This window comes from Malaya genurostris, chromosome 2, assembly GCF_030247185.1.
Source record: "Malaya genurostris strain Urasoe2022 chromosome 2, Malgen_1.1, whole genome shotgun sequence".
NCBI lineage: Eukaryota > Metazoa > Arthropoda > Insecta > Diptera > Culicidae > Malaya > Malaya genurostris.
In genome coordinates this window covers 242910039-242927865 of record NC_080571.1, presented here as the reverse complement: position 1 = coordinate 242927865, position 17827 = coordinate 242910039, and the positions used below count along the sequence as shown (strand labels likewise).

General features: G+C 35.9%; 1 protein-coding gene across 11 annotated transcripts in view; it reads left to right on the top strand.

The window, feature by feature from the left end:
- LOC131428403 (receptor-type tyrosine-protein phosphatase mu) overlaps nt 1-17827 on the top strand; it is a 300376-nt gene that overhangs the window by 231043 nt on the left and 51506 nt on the right. For all 11 annotated transcript variants that reach the window (XR_009229375.1, XM_058592347.1, XM_058592346.1 and 8 more), the window contains 3 exons: nt 12375-12499; nt 12700-12723; nt 13158-13438. Coding sequence is in view for 10 of the 11 variants with exons in the window: in XM_058592347.1 (XP_058448330.1) it covers nt 12375-12499; nt 12700-12723; nt 13158-13438 (430 nt within the window). In the remaining variant the exon portion in view is untranslated. The remainder of the gene's footprint in view (nt 1-12374; nt 12500-12699; nt 12724-13157; nt 13439-17827) is intronic.

Here is a 17827-nt window from a genome sequence, read left to right as displayed (position 1 = left end):
ATGCGTCGTACTGAGTTATGCATGAAACGTTTAATAATTAGTCACCGCAAAGCCGTAATCATAATCGAGCATTATGTATTAAACACTATTCCCACAAAACTGTATCACATCCTACGCATCCACGCTCACAACTGTGAAAAGCGACATCGTTATATGTTTGAATTGATTTAATCTGTCATCAGTCGTGGTGTTCGAATTGAATACAAAAAGTATGTTAATAGAGACCGCAATCAATCCTCATATATTTTAAAGCCATCTATTGCGTCAGGGACATTCTGTTGAAACGTATTTCATTTAATCAGCATAAGATACAACTGTGTTGAAAATTTGCATCAGACAAGCCGAATGACAGTACCGGAACGATTGATTTAAAGCTACCACGTTAAACTTTTACCGATCAAAATCAAGTAGCCCTTCCCGCAACGTCCTTCCTAACGCTTATGTCGTCGCAATTTTGAACGGGTACATATTAGCCATTGGCCCACGAGCATACATGTGAAGTCTCCCGTGACACATTTAAGCAGCAAGCAGGGTTACTTATCGCTCTTGGCAGAAATCCAACCCAGTCCAGCGAGATAAATTCTCACCATCTCAGCATACAGTTAGAAGTTTCTTTTTTATTCTATCATAATATGCGAAAGCACACATTTGTATTCAATAAAAGCACTAAAAGGAATAGCTGCCGTTGAACACACCCAATGAATTGCGAAAAAATCTGCTTCCGTTCACTATCGAGACATGCAATGTTTGTTCACGGTCTAACGGTAACGGTTATTTATTTTTTTCGTTTCCTTAAAAATGCACTGTTCAATTTTACTAATAGGTAAGAAAGATGATAAAGCGAATACGATAAATGTTATTACGAAGATCACTTAAGCTATTGCATATTGCATATTCGATTTGTGACAATTAGAATATGCTCCTTGGAACACATTGGATTCGAAAAAAATGCAACACTTTATTTCACCTCTGCAAACCTACTTTAGAGTGGAATATTTACATCTGCAAAATTTAGTTGCGACTGGATAATGGATAATGAAATGGATAATGGATGACGAGACGTAGGAAAGATTGGGGCGAGAACAGACACTCGCAATAATTCGAAAACTAAATGTCTTATTAAGATGCGCTAAATCGAATGGTGTTAGTGGCTTTTATGATAAAATCATTTTTGTTTGTATTATGACTACGCCAAATCGAAACGAAGCCGCGGGGCAAAAATGGTCACGAAACTTGGTCTGAGTCGTAAATTTATTGTTGTTTTTTCATAGAAACTAGATGATTTTATTAAGCTCATCACTATTTTTGAGTACGTACCAACAAAATAGTCTAAAAATCCCCAAATTTTGTTGTAATTGATAATATCAGATACCGACGACGTGTGTACGCCTCTAAACGTTCCCAAAGCACATTTTTAATTCGTTTACACACAATATTAGGTCATGTCTGATTATTTCCTGCGTCAAAATGTGACTTGCCATTTTCGCCCAATCCATTTTGAGATCTTCGATTCCAAAGTTGGTTCACTTCGAGCAAGATTGCGCCCGTATAAGTGAGATGGTGCACTTCGAACCAAATGCGTTTTGTAACTGAAGGTTGTAGCTTTCGAGCAGTAAAGCTTGCTTAATTTAGAATTGGAACAATCTTTTGCTCATATTGTGACGCTCCTGGTGGACGGATTTGGAAGTTCTTGGCGCCCACGTGTCGGGAATTTTGTCAGCTTCACGTATGATTTTTGACATTCAGCAAATCGACTGTACTTTGTAAACAATCAACATGGAAGCCGAAAGAAGGGAAAAAATGTGCACAGTTATTTGGAAAATCCATTGTGGTCTGCATCTAGGCTAGCTAAACAGCTGAAATTGCCCAGAATTGCCGTATGGCGCGTTATCAAACGGTATAAGGAAACATTGACGACGATTCGGAAGCCTCAAGCCAATCGTCGGAGTGAAATTGTCGACCGGAAACTGCGTGGTAAGATTTTGAATACGATTAAGAGGAATTCTAATCTGTCGGACTGAGATTTGGCCAGAAAATTCGGTGCTACCTATAGTACCGTGAGGAGAACTCGAATCTGGGAAGGAATCAAGTCGTATGAAGCTAGCAAACAGCTAAATCGGACCATAAAACAGAATAGTGTGGTCAAAGTTCGTGCTCGGAAACTATATGACCAGGTGCTGACCAAGTTCGACGGGTGCCTTCTGATGGACGATGAAACCTATGTCAAGGCTGACTTCGGGCAAATCCCAGGTCAAAAAATTTACTTGGCTACGGCTACGGGGGATGTTCCAGACAAATTTAAATTTGTTTTTGGAGACAAATTTGCAAGAAAATTTATGATTTGGCAGGGCATTTGCAGCTGTGGCAAAAAATCAAAAGTTTTCGTTACAAATAAGACAATGACATCGGAACTATACCAAAAAGAGTGTCTCCAAAAACTAATTTTGCCGTTCATTCGATCCCACGACAATCCTGTAATGTTTTGGCCAGATTTGGCAAGCTGTCATAACAGTAAAGTCGTTCAAGAATGGTATGCAGAGAAAGGGGTCCAGTTTGTTCCGAAAAAACTCAACCCACCCAACTGCCCCCAGTTCCGCCCTATTGAGAAATACTGGGCAATCATAAAGAGGAGACTCAAGGCAAAGGGAAAGGTTGTCAAAAACATCAATCAGATGACGACCTGGTGGAATGAGATAGCTAAAACGATAGACGAAGAAGGTGTGCGCCGCCTAATGAGCTGTGTTACAGGAAGAATTCGAGAATTCCTTCGAAACCGTGACGAATAATTTTTTCCGTATTTTTTCTTAATAGTATGAAGAAAACGCTAAATTTGTATAAAAAAAGATCTTGAATTCAATAATAAATAACTGAAATACAGGCAATTGTCTTTGTTCCAAGTCTATCTGAAGCAAGCTTTATATAACATTCCGAGTGAAAATATTATTTTCGCAAGATAAAAAGTGGCCATTTTCGTCCCGGTCTCCCCTATATTAAAGCGGACACCTAGCAGATCTCCGACCCGGAATTGTTCGTCGGCAAATTCCGCTCAGATGTTCCGGAGAAGTTTCGGAAGAAGAAGGTCGAATAATTTGCCAAAAAGTGACAGACGATTGTCATCTCAGTTCCAGTCTCATATATAAAATCAATTAGCTAGAGTGAGATAATAAGATTTAAAAAATGCATTCGCATTAAGTTTTCGCGTCTCTAGAACAGCAGTATTCAACAATTTTCAAACCATTTTATACACCGAAACCTCCATCTACGAACTAAACGGGGGTTCGTAAAAAGAGGTAGTTCGTAAAAAAAAGTTTACGTTATTTGGGATTTGGTTCGTAAAAAAAGTTTACGTTATTTGGAATTTACTTCGTAAAAAAAGTTTTGTGTGATTATTGTGGAAACCGCGCATCATATGTTTATTTTCGGAACGGATGTGAAGAGTGAGTGCAAGAGAAAAAAATTTTTTTTTGTTTTAATTATAGAGGCTTTAACATCTTAGGTCATTCGCCTCTTCGGACCAGAAAATCTTTCTGACCCTATGTGCGGGGTTGGGAATCGAACCCAGGCGGGCTGCGTGAAAGGCATCGACTATCCCATCACGCTATACCCGTCCCCGTGCAAGAAAATGATGTTTGGGTCCGTTTCAAATTCCAAGATGGCGGCTTCCGGTTTATTGAGATTGCCTAAAACCCCTAACAATATGGGTATCTTCGGAACGGAATTGATTAGTAGATGTCGGAAAACGATGTTTGAGGTAGTTTTGAAATTCAAGATGGCAACTTCCAGTTTGTTGATATTCCTTGAAAACCCTTACAATATGGGTATTTTCGGAACGGGGTTAATGAGTAGATATCAGAAAACGATGTTTGAGGTAGTTCTGAAATCCAAGATGGCGACTTCCGGTTTCTTGATGTTTCTTGAAAACCCTTACAATATGGGTATTTTCGGAACGGGATTGATGAGAAGATGTCAGAAAACGATGTTTGAGGTAGTTTTGAAATTCAAGATGGCTACTTCCGGTTTGTTGATATTCCTTGAAACCCCTTACAATATGGGTACATTCGGAAATAGATTTAAAAGTAGACGTCGGAAAATTATATTTGAGGTGGTTTTGAAATGCAAAACAGTGACTTCCGGTTTATCAGTATCTTTTGAAAGTTTTTGCCATTTTCCTTAAACACTATACCGTTCCGAAAATACCCATATTGTATGGGTTTTCATGGAATATCAACAAACCGGAAATCGCCATCTTGGATTTCAGAACCACTTCAAACATCATTTTCCGACATCTACTCATCAATTCCGTTCCGAAAATACCCATATTGTAAGGGTTTTCGAGGAATATCAATCAACCGGAAGTCGCCATCTTGGATTTCCAAAATACCTCAAACATCATTTTCCGGAATCTACTCTTTAAACCCGTTCCAAAAATACCCATATTGTAGTAGTTTCCATGGAGTCGGAAATCGCTTTCGATGAATGACAAAACCTCTTTTTACGAAGTAGGTTCGTAAAAAAAGTTTACGTTATTTGGGATTTGGTTCGTAAAAAAAGATTACGTTATTTGGGATCTGGTTCGTAAAAAGAGGTACGTAAAAAGAGGTAACGTATAAAAAGTATTCGTAAACGGAGGTTTGGGTGTATACGGTAATACTTTTTAGAGCTGAAGCAAAGATATTGTATACGATTTTATCACATTTCGTTCATTAAAAGTCGAGTATTAAGCAAAATAATATTACGACTATACTAATGAGATGACTATTGGTACAATACTGCCCATACTTGCATATCAGTTCCATATATAAAATCGGCATGTCGAGAAAAAGACTAGTTTTTAAAATTTTAAATTTTTAATTTATTTTTTTTATTATTATTATTATTACATAAAATATCGGTAATACACTTTTGCTATTCCAATGACGCAACAAATAAAATTATTGAAATTTGCACAATTTCTGAGAGTATATTGAGGATAGATTTCATTCCTCAAGCTAACTCAAAATTAGCGAAAATCGATATGGGACTGATATGCGAGTATGGGCAGAATAGCACTATATAAAAAATCCACAGTGGTTCAAAGGCCCAATTCCACGCTCTTAATTGATAACTCATTAAAAACGTGGTTTTCGAGATACGGTATCTTCAGCAAAGTTGCTCAGAATGATTGATGCCATAAGTTGGATAAAAATATTATTTTTATTCAGGGTCAACATAGAGGCTAAGTAGCTTCAGCAAAGATGTTCAGAAAGTCATTTCAAACCAATTTGCAGAAGGTACTATTCTTGTAACTTGAGTGTAATTCATGATATAATGAATCTCCAACTCGTATATCATCAAAAAGGCGCAGAAAGGTGCAGATGAGACTACTTACATATAAAACTAATTCAAAAGAGCCGTGATTGAATTATTCGTCTGCGATTGTCTGCCGGCGAGATATGTTCATTTCAAATATCCTTGTCCTCGATATTTGCAATGATAAGGTTCATTATATGTCGGATCAGATTTCAGTATATATTTGTTACCACGGTAACTCTCACAATAAATTATAATTTTTTTTATAGACATCGAAGTCTACAAACAGAGAAGTTTAGTAATCATTACAGACGTTTTTTGAATGTAACTGTCAGACGTTTTTTGAAAGTGAGATAAGACAATCATCATGTTGAATTACGTTTTGTCATTTTTGGTAAGTTTTTCTATAGAAAAGCTTTGCGGATAAATATCCTCTATTCCTCAATTAAAGTGGAGATCGATAAACGCTTGCTATATTGTACTGTTCATAACGATTAAGAAGTTTCTTTTATACAGATGTCGGGAGTATTATACACGCAAGCAATCCAGATCGCTTACGAATCGGGATGCCAAGAATTGTTTATTAGTTTCATCGGATCCTTTGGTTACAAATATCCAATCCAAGAAGAATCTGACGGACGATGGTAAGAGTCTTTTAGCTGGTTAAGAACATTGTCAGCCAGCTTAAAATAAATACAAATAACTAAAAAATGAGTCTTGATCATACTTTTCTCTACCAGAAGGTGACATAACTTAATTCGATTTGATAATTGCTTTTTTTTTAAAGTCGTGACAAAACAGTTACTAAACTATTCAATTTATAGACTTTAATGTGCAAAAAAATCATATTTTGTGGCAAGTACCATGATAATGAATATATACTGAAATCTGATCTGACATACAATGAACCTTATCATTGCAAATGTCAAGGACAAGAATATTTGAAATGAACATATCTCGCGTGCAGATGATCCCAGACGAGAATTTAACCACGGTATGAAAGCTCTTTTGAAGTAGTTTAATATGTAAGTAGTCTCATCTGCACCTTTCTGCGACTTTTGATGATAGACGAGTTGGAGATTTGTAAAAAAAAAACATGAAAAATGGCTCTATTTCATTAAACTGAAATGATAGCGGAATAATGTGTATGAGAAAGTTGTGTATTTTATAATGATGAAAAACTTTGTAGAACATGAAAAACTCATATAAATTGAAAATATCTATTTTTTTTTTACAAAAACTGATTTTAGGGCACCCTTTTCATAAAATACATTAAATCATGAATTACACTCAAGTTGCAGGAATAGTACCTTCAGCAAATTTGTATAAAAAAACTTTTTGCACAACTTTGTCGAAGTAACTTAGCCCCTATGTTGATCCTTAGCTAAAATAAAATTTTGATCTCACTTTTAGGGGGATTAATCACATAAATAAAATTTGGAAAAAGATGGCATCTATCATTCTGAGCAACTTTGCTGAAGATACTGTACCTCAAAAATCACGTTTCTATGAGTTATCAATTAAGAGCGTGAAATTGGGCTTTTGAACCACTATGCAGTCCGGCGGAAGATTAGCTGGAGAAAATTCTGCAATATTGCGGATCTCTATCATGAGAATTTTGTAAAAAAACCATCGAACTAAAAGATCTCAAATTATTTACAAATATAATCAGCACGTATAATGTATTTTTTCTTTCTCCATAGAAAAGTATTAGAATTGTTGGAAAATAGACTTTAGAACGGAGCCTCGAAGACCCATAGTGTTATGCACCATTCGATTTAGCTTGACGAGATCGGAAAATGTCTCTTTGTGTGTGTATGTGTATGTGGGGATGTGTGTGAACTTTTCACTTATTTTTCTTCCGCTCTTTACTTACGACATTGTTCCATTTAAATTTTGAAATAATGGCATATATTTTACGAACTATAAAATCGCCAGCAAAATAAGAAAAGTGAATGTACCGAAGGCGTTTTTAATGTCCGGACTCGCTTCCCAGGGGAGGTTCTATTGAGACTCGCACAAAATGGAGTCGCTGCAGCAATTCTTCAGAACAAAAAAAAAAACAAGCCTAATTCGCAATGAAATACTCGTCGAACCCCGTAATACCGATTCTGATGCACGCTGCTCGGAGATAATCTATATTTAGCAAAAGCAGAAGAACTTACCAAATGAACCGGTCTCCGACTTGCATATGACGTATAGCGAGTTACATCCACGGTTTAGGCAAATGGCTGGCCCGTAAGCCTCTTTTTAGCCCTCCAGATCAAATTGGACACTAAACCATTCGTGGAGCGCGTTCGCGTAACTTCGTTCTAATTTATGTTCCACCACATAATTGTCTCTCACGATAATTGCGTATAGTTTATGTAACTTAACACAAGACCGACTATAAGTTCATCTAACCGAACCGACACCTAACTTGCCCAACCTTCTTACTCGACGCCAAGATGGATAAGACCCTCCAGCTTTCTTACGCACTTCAAAAAAAAAACTTCTTTTTCAGCCATCTTCCCGTAGGGGTAGTACTTACCGTACGACATACAGTTGACAGTGACTTAAGCTTAAATTACCGTCAACCCTTAGAGTCGGATTTCTATACATCTAGCTTACCAATCCACTTAGCATCTTATAGCTTGACGTTACTCCGAGACTTATGCGCATATTTTCTTCGAATACTCCGAAACTCATGTGAATACTTCCACTGCTAATTAATGCACATAGAGCGAACCACGACAAAGTATAAACCTAGGTTTGAGTAAGCTGGTAAGAATGGAATCAAATTGTGTCCATCCCTTATTTCAAATTTGTATATGTGCAGCACCATGCCTTCTGACATTTGCTTTTCAGTTGTGAAAAATGGCGTCAAAATTTAGCTTGCACAGCGTTAAAATCCGCACTACTTGTATCCAGCAGCGTATCCATCTTTCATCAATACCTTAAGTAAGAATGAAATTATCTACATTAACTATTCTTACTTTATAATGATTCAAATATTCCATGTTCTCATGCCGATTTTGGTTTTATAACATTTATTACAAACAAATAAAAAATATTCGTTCTAATTTCATTTCATAAGATACATCCATCGTAGTGTCTCGACAAATGAGATAAACATAGGTGTAATTTCCCCATTTCCAGTTTTCGCAGGCATCAAATCAAACCAAATAACTGCTATGTTCTTACCTTGATCCTCACTCCTAGCTTCATTTCATGTTAATCAATCAACTTGAACAATTTAAAAAGTTTCCCAATAACGTCATTCCCTTTATTTGAAGTGGAACGTTTTTTCTACCATTTACTGATGTCATTGCTCCGCACAAAACGTCACTGGAAGTAAGAATCGAAAGAAAAGGACGGATGCTACGAGAAAGATGGACATCGTTGGGATATAGTATTACGCTTACACTTCTAACTGTCAAGATTTTCAACAATAAAGGAACAAATTAAATTAGCTACTTTTTCAGCACTTGAATTGTCGCTGGTGATTCTGGGATGTGTAAAATGATATGCAGAATAAAGAACCCATTTCATCGTTTGATTTGATTCAATTGAAAGTACACACACTTTAGTCGTTTTAATATCTTAAGACTTTCGTCTCAAGAACTCTTCTGAATTGCATATGAAATACGTTTCGTCTTTGACTCATCAGTGCAGAGCAGTTCAAATTGATCTGCTTAGTGCTAAACTCGGCAGTTCAATTTGAACCGCTAAGCAGACGTAATGTTCCTGCTATTTACAGAACACTTTTTGTTTTGCAACGGAGTGCAATGTCTTTTCTGACGTGCCGAACGAAAACGTGTTTTCAACTATTTCTGGCCGATGCAGGTTTGGTCATTTAGGGGTTAGCCAAATTTTGTGCTAGGGCACATAACCGTTGTTATTATTTTTACGTTTCGTCTTTGACTCATCAGTGCAGAGCAGTTCAAATTGTTATTGCGGTTAATAGTCGAAAACACGTTTTCGTTCGGCACGTCAGAAAAGACATTGCACTCCGTTGCAAAACAAAAAGTGTTCGGTAAATAGCAGAAACTTTACGTCCGCTTAGCGGTTCAAATTGAACTGCCGAGTTTAGCACTAAGCAGATCAATTTGAACTGCTCTGCACTGATGAGTCAAAGACGAAACGTAAAAATAATAAAAACGGTTTTGTGCCCTAGCACAAAATTTGGTTAACCCCTAAATGTTCAAATTCTTTTACCAGCCATTTGGGTATTTTCTGGTTGAGACTCCAACTGAAGAAATAATTTCCCTCACTTCATCACCAGGTTTGTGAGTTTTTCGTAAGCCCTTTATTTTGGGTAAAGTAGAGTTGGATACCTTGGGGTGATTGAGATTTATATCGAAGTTCGGGTTGCTATCTTTTAGTTTTATCAACTCGTTTTACAATGTCAGGGAAGGGGTCAGTTCTTTGTTTTCTAAAACAGCTACTGTCGATTTTACGGGTTATCTGGGCATCATATTCTTCTTTGTCTAAAATAACCACTTTATTTCCCTCATCAGCCTTTATGTAGAATACAGGCTTTTCACGCAATTCATTTAGAAATTTTTTTTCTCCTAAGTTTTGTTCCATGAGTAGAATTTTTATAATGACGTCAGCTACAATAGTTCTAACGTCATTAATTTTTGAAAAGGGTAGATTGCAGTATTTCAGACCTGTTTTTAAGTCTACAATAACTTGTTCGATGTTTAATTTAGAAGGAATCGCATGATTTAGCCCATTTATATTTCTTGGTTAAGTAACCAAGTAATTGTCATGTTAAATTTGAAATTAGAATCGTGATAAGATTTTTTTTTCAATAGTGCACAGGCCGCGTTCGATAAAAATGCTCGTCGCGCAACCATATTGCAACTTTTTCGTCTGCTACACTCCGAAAAATTAGGCAAGTTTAGAAAAATAAAACAGTTAGTGCAACAGTTCAAATCGAGGAACTCATTGAAGCTAACTAACCCGGAAACAACTTATTTTGTGATTTCATGAAACAATATTTACAGTACCGAGTCAGGTTTCTGTTACCACTAGTTCAATAAAATAAATCGTTGGGGGGGCGGGTCTAGTGTGATGGGCTATGCTTTCATGCAGCTCGCCTGGGTTCGAATCTCAACCCCCGAACAAAGGGTCAAAAAAATTTGCTGGCTCTAAAAGCTAAACTTCGAAATCGTTGTAATAAGCCTAAGTTTAATTAGTTTCACTTTTTTTCTCTGTGTGTGCAATTGCGAGCGATATTTTTTGTTCTCATCAGCAAATGTTCTGTTTCGAACAGCTTCGAGTAAAATTGCGAACTGAAAAGTGTTCTTCACAATCGTTAAATAAAAAATAGTGGTGTCATAAACATAAACGTCAATCGGAACGTTATATTAAGTTTAAAGGGGAAATTTTTATTTTTTGTAATTGTCCAAGGGTTGATTCGTGTTCATCCGGCGAATTGGGCCGAACAAAATTTTCCTTCTACAAAGACTCGATAACTACTGAAAACTCATGCTCATGAGCTGCTTCGTTCGTTTATTAATTCATGAATATGTGCGCCTGCTGATGAGTATGCTTCATGAGGTTAGCATTTGATGAATGTTTCTCATATTGAAGATGCCTATGAGAAAACTAGATTCATAACATTTAGTTCCGATGAATATTAATTAAAAAAACATTGCTTTTTGTGTTTCTAGGATATATATACAGTGTAAAATCCCAAGAAACAAATTGATCGTTTTGAAAACTGGCTCAAATGCAAAATTTATGCCTTCATATGTTTAAAATATTTTTTGTGATCAAATTTGTTCTTGGAGTACAAACATTATGTTCAAAAATGATTTCTGTAAACCTACACTGAAAAAACATCGTAAACATGGCCTCTATTACCATGCTTTGCGTCTTGTAGCACGCCGTGGAGAAAAGTTCTTCGATCTTGTGTAGTACTAACGTTTTTTTTCCTTGCATTGTCATGTATTGCTTAGTTCTTGTGTTAACTGAGACAGAGAACACAGCCAATTTACCAAGCAAGGAAACTGGTCTGCTCAGTAGCATATACTCTCACGTATCCAGTTTCTCTCTAATATAGGTCTCTCATTCAGCAATGTCAAGCAAAGTATTCACAGTGGATGTTTTTTGTTGCTTCGTTCACTATTGGAAACGATTAAAAGTAATATACCCAGGCAGCGTTGGGAAAATCGCGACTGAAATTTTTCACAAGTTATTTTAGACAAAAAATCATCGATCAGAAAACTTACTGCAGAAAAGTTCAGAACTGATTTTTTGCAAATGCGATTCTCACTGATACTGATTTCACAAGGCAAAAATCAGCTGTCAAAAGTTCACTAGCGAACATTCTGCTCGATGATATGTAAGAAAAAAGTTCGCACATTGAATATATCTGATACGATTCTCGATTTTTGGCAAATAAATTTTCATAGCCGTTATATCTCAACCCTTTGCAGAATACATGATGAATAAATTCGCCGATGAAAAAAACTGAACCTTTCTGAAAATATTGAGCAACATCAAATGTCTTGTTCTGTAGTTTCACATGAAAACAAAATCATTTCGAATCGATTGGTAAATGACAGAAATCACACTCCCAATGCTTTTCTAGTTGATATTTGTCGATTCAGCAGTGATTAGAAAATTCAGTTTTCTATGCTTATCTTCACAAAACAATATTTCATTATAAATAATACAACATTTTTCTTTACACTTAATCGCAAACTAATTTGTTAAGATATATATCAATGAAAAACTCAGTTTCGCGCGCCATATATCAAAACCAGACTTATACTAAAGTGGTGACGCTTATAGTTCAAATTAAATTTCGATTTGATAAAGCTGATTGATCTACTCAATGTTTTTATCCGCGTTTTACATTCGAAAAAACTGAAACCGGTATTCTTAACTAAATTTACTTATCTGATTTTTACAGTGAATAATAAAGAGAAAGTTCTATCGAACTATATTAAAAGCAAAACCAATGCGATTTAATTTCGATACTTTCGCTCACAGTGAAAACGATTTGGTTTTACAATTTTGTGAACAGTCTCTTATCTCATACGAAATATACTAATTGTTTTTTATTTGTTTTTGCTTACATCCAATTTCAGGTCCACCTCGCGCTATGCCGATCTGGAGAAGCCAAAAAAGAAAAAGACACTCACTTCCACCAGCCTAGTTTCCATACCAAACACTATAAAGTTAAGCATGTTAAATAGTGGTTTAATTTCTTTAGGTAAGTGAAATGCTGTGTCCGCAGCGACAAGTTTGCAATGACAGTCTCGTAACCAGACGAACCAAATGCGTTAGAGAAAACTTTCCAAGTTCGTTTGCATAAATTTCTGCAAAGTTTTCAAAACTTAGTTCTAACGAAATTTTCCTGTTTCTCATGCATCCCATTTGACGTTAACTGCTGCCTTGATGGACTCATTTCAGATAAAATTAAAATATCAGCCAGAGGTAAGTTTAGCCTTCGTTGGAAACCTATTTTCCTTACAATGCATTCAGAATCAATTAAAATTGAGATCCAATATAAAGTATTATTTGCCGCTACACCTTTTAATAAAAAACTTCCCTCTGTATCATTAAAATGCAGCAATCAATCTAGTCATTCGTACAAGGCTCATAGTCATCGCTTGCAATCCAATAGAACACTCAAACGATTCTTTTCTACAAAAAAAAATAAAATCATTCTTTTTCATCTGAACCTCCTCAACCATTCTTGAGTACCATCGAGCGCTAGTAGAGCTTTTCGATTTCAGAAAATCGTCATTTTAATTGAATCTCGATGAAACGTTGTACAGGACAAGAGGTCTTTGTCGAAAATGTGAAGTGGTTTCAAACCAATAATTTTTCATTCGCTTATGTCTGTATCATATCATATTCTACTGCAGATGAAAAGAATCCGCTGTCGCAAACGATGCCTGACAAACCCACTGAACTGCGGCATTTCCCCAAGCTGTGCGAGCAGCGGCGGAAGTTTCCCATCCTGTATAAGCTCGAATTCCAGACGGCTGTGAAGGTTGAGACTAATACGTGCAGGCACGCAGTTCGGAAGTCCAATGCCCACAAAAACCAAAATCCCAAATGCATTCCATACGACTACAACAGGGTCGTGCTCAGAAAATTTGAAAGCATCCCAGACACCGATTACGTAAACGCGTCCTATGTCGATGTAAGTAGAACAGCAAATGATTAATTTTAAATTGAAGCTTACTCCTAGTCTCATTCCTGATCTCTGTTTTGCTTTGACCTCCATTCTTATTATTTCTCCTATTCTCATCCCTACTGATTTACTTGCTTTTATTTTGGTCTCACTCTTACTCTTACTCTTACTCTTACTCTTACTCTTACTCTTACTCTTACTCTTACTCTTACTCTTACTCTTACTCTTACTCTTACTCTTACTCTTACTCTTACTCTTACTCTTACTCTTACTCTTACTCTTACTCTTACTCTTACTCTTACTCTTACTCTTACTCTTACTCTTACTCTTACTCTTACTCTTACTCTTACTCTTACTCTTACTCTTACTCTTACTCTTACTCTTACTCTTACTCTTACTCTTACTCTTACTCTTACTCTTACTCTTACTCTTACTCTTACTCTTACTCTTACTCTTACTCTTACTCTTACTCTTACTCTTACTCTTACTCTTACTCTTACTCTTACTCTTACTCTTACTCTTACTCTTACTCTTACTCTTACTCTTACTCTTACTCTTACTCTTACTCTTACTCTTACTCTTACTCTTACTCTTACTCTTACTCTTACTCTTACTCTTACTCTTACTCTTACTCTTACTCTTACTCTTACTCTTACTCTTACTCTTACTCTTACTCTTACTCTTACTCTTACTCTTACTCTTACTCTTACTCTTACTCTTACTCTTACTCTTACTCTTACTCTTACTCTTACTCTTACTCTTACTCTTACTCTTACTCTTACTCTTACTCTTACTCTTACTCTTACTCTTACTCTTACTCTTACTCTTACTCTTACTCTTACTCTTACTCTTACTCTTACTCTTACTCTTACTCTTACTCTTACTCTTACTCTTACTCTTACTCTTACTCTTACTCTTACTCTTACTCTTACTCTTACTCTTACTCTTACTCTTACTCTTACTCTTACTCTTACTCTTACTCTTACTCTTACTCTTACTCTTACTCTTACTCTTACTCTTACTCTTACTCTTACTCTTACTCTTACTCTTACTCTTACTCTTACTCTTACTCTTACTCTTACTCTTACTCTTACTCTTACTCTTACTCTTACTCTTACTCTTACTCTTACTCTTACTCTTACTCTTACTCTTACTCTTACTCTTACTCTTACTCTTACTCTTACTCTTACTCTTACTCTTACTCTTACTCTCACTCTTACTCTTACGCTTACTCTTACTCTTACTCTTACTCTTACTCTTACTCTTACTCTTACTCTTACTCTTACTCTTACTCTTACTCTTACTCTTACTCTTACTCTTACTCTTACTCTTACTCTTACTCTTACTCTTACTCTTACTCTTACTCTTACTCTTACTCTTACTCTTACTCTTACTCTTACTCTTACTCTTACTCTTACTCTTACTCTTACTCTTACTCTTACTCTTACTCTTACTCTTACTCTTACTCTTACTCTTACTCTTACTCTTACTCTTACTCTTACTCTTACTCTTACTCTTACTCTTACTCTTACTCTTACTCTTACTCTTACTCTTACTCTTACTCTTACTCTTACTCTTACTCTTACTCTTACTCTTACTCTTACTCTTACTCTTACTCTTACTCTTACTCTTACTCTTACTCTTACTCTTACTCTTACCCTTAAAGTAATAAATCCAATTCCTACTACCCACAGTAACAACTACTAATATTTTTCTTGTTCCTCTTGCTCTTATTATGTTTGTTTTCGTTACTTTTACCGTTGTTGGTTGTCTCATATTACTAACACTTTTATGTTGTACTTTTATCATTACTGTTATTTTTACTCATGCTACTTTCATTCTTTTTATTCATATTCCTATTAGTTGCTTATACGCATTTATCTTCTATTTTTACATTTATCATTAGAGAAATTGCACTCACTTAACTTTTTTTCTAGTTACTCTTATTCTAAATCATCTTACTCTTCTTACTTTTACTCAAATCACTCTTCTTTGATTGTTGATTACTTCAAAGGGGGCATGCATTAATCACGTAAACTTATTGGATAGTTCGGAATCTTAAATGGTCAACGGTATCCATCGCAAAGGATGTTTTTTTATGAACAACAATTTTTGTTTTGATCATTTGCGTGAGCTTTACCATAAAATTTCAATTGAAAAGATTGTATACTCTTAAAACTGAGTTTAGTTGAGAGTTTCTCTTGGGAGAGTAGCGCTCTCATTGATGAACAGCGAATTAAGAGGAGAGAGGCAATAGTTTACTATTCACGTTTTCGGCCATTTGTTCATTTGGTGGAATCATCGTTGCGAGGTTTCCTTAGCTTATTGCTATTATTTGTCCAGGCGTAGGGTTTGTTTGTTACTGAAACGGCCGTATCTTGTTGTATATTGGTTGCGGATGATGGTTTCGTTGATGAGAGTGTTTCATCGTTGTTGATGATCGCTGTAGAGGTAATATTATTATCCTTGGGTGCAGATGGCTTCTTATTCAGTTCTCGCATGGTTCACTGTAGTGAACAGGTTTTTCGCAATATTAACATGTTGTCAATAGATGCTTTTAATGTGACACCCGAAATTCTCTCCGCATAATATCGTAAAGGCTTCTTTAATCGCATGCTTAACAAATGTACGCCATTTAAGATACCAGGAAAAAATTTCCCCTCACTTCCTTTGCATGATGGAAATATTTTTTCAATCGGATGGTGTTTCGATTTTTTCCATTTGATCATGGTGTTTTGAATATAAAAAATCTTTAACGGTTAAGTGCAGGTCACTCACACAGACGTCTATGGCATCATTCTCTACATAAACTGGTATATTGTACACATTTTTTATGCTCTAAATTGTGCATATTATTATTATCTTTATCAAACTCAATTTCATTGCACTCCTTATTAAACTGAACGTAGATTACGCTATTCATCTTATTTAGTTGCAACAAATGCACCACTTTTCTCGTGCCGATGGTAAAAACCGAGCACGTTTGTAATTGATAGCAACGTTTGAAAAACAACGCTATCTTTTCGAATTTCAGGCGGTCCCTTTTGTTGGTTTGGTTTACTCATTGCAAAATCGTGTTATTATTTACACACTGTATTATTTTTCTTTTGTTTTGCCGAAATCTATTTATTTTGTGTATAAAAGCAAACTGAAGATGAGTTTTGTCCTGAATTAATGTTGCTTTTTTCTAATTTCTAAGTTGAATTACTGAAAAATCTAAATATAACAGTTCGATTTTTTCATTTCGTCATCAGTTTAGTTTAACTATTGTCGTTTTCGCTTGACACCCGCTAACCCAGTTTGAACTCAAGCGAAAGCGACATATGTCTCAAATAAAAGAGTGAAAATAAAAATTTGCGGATTTACTTACGATATTGACAGATCGCAAAGATATAAAAAATTGACTCCGCCGTGCTTCTCTTTGTGCGAATGTTTGAAGAATAAAGTCAATATTAATAACCCGACTTGTCAAAAAAGATTTTGATTGTTAGCCGTTTGGTCGATACTGCTTGAGGGAGCTAGAGAAGATCAATTTTTAAACTGTTTTTCTTTATGTTAAGTTTTTTTTTTTCAAATCAATGGAAAATTATAAATTTTTTTCAAATTTTTCAATGTCCCGGGCAATGACGTTTTTTATGTTCTATTGATGGCACGATGAGATCAATAGAGATCAGCAGTCTGTTCCACAAGAAAGGAGGAACGAGTATTTCGCAAGTAAAGAAAGTATTGGAAGGGTACTGTTTCTCAACCAGACACGTTTCACTCCAAACCGCACCTAAAAATTTACTTCATTCGGAATTATCGCTATCAACTAAGCGCGATTTTAATGTTTCTTCGCTCAGCTAAGGTGGTTTCCAATACATACATGGAATGAGAAGTCCCGAGCCTAACAAAGAAAAAGTTCTTTTTTACAGTGAAAACTATTTTATTCTTCAGTATAATCTTCATCTAGAGCGATACACTTAACTCATCGGTCCTCCAACTTTTTGATGCCCTTTGAAAATAAAAGATTTGTCAGGGCCTCAAAATAGGCTTCCGTTTCTACAATGACCTCAGCATTCGACGAAAATTTCTTTCCCAAGAGGAACCTTTTCAGGTGTGGAAATAGATAATTGTCGCTTGGTGGTCAGGTCTGGAGAATATGGGGGATGGTGAAATCATTCAATTTCACTGTTGATGTTTTATCAAGACTTTTTTCATAGCTTGATGAAAACTTGAACTCATCTGACACGATCAGCTGTTATTCAAGCACTAGTGGATAGATTGTCATGAAATGTTGGTTTGGGCCATCTAGAGGTTTGTTCTCAACAAAAATATACATGGTTCGAAACTATTCACGTCTTTTCAGTGAGAGGCCCGGGACTTTTCACTCCATGTAGTAAGGGAAGCGTTAATCCT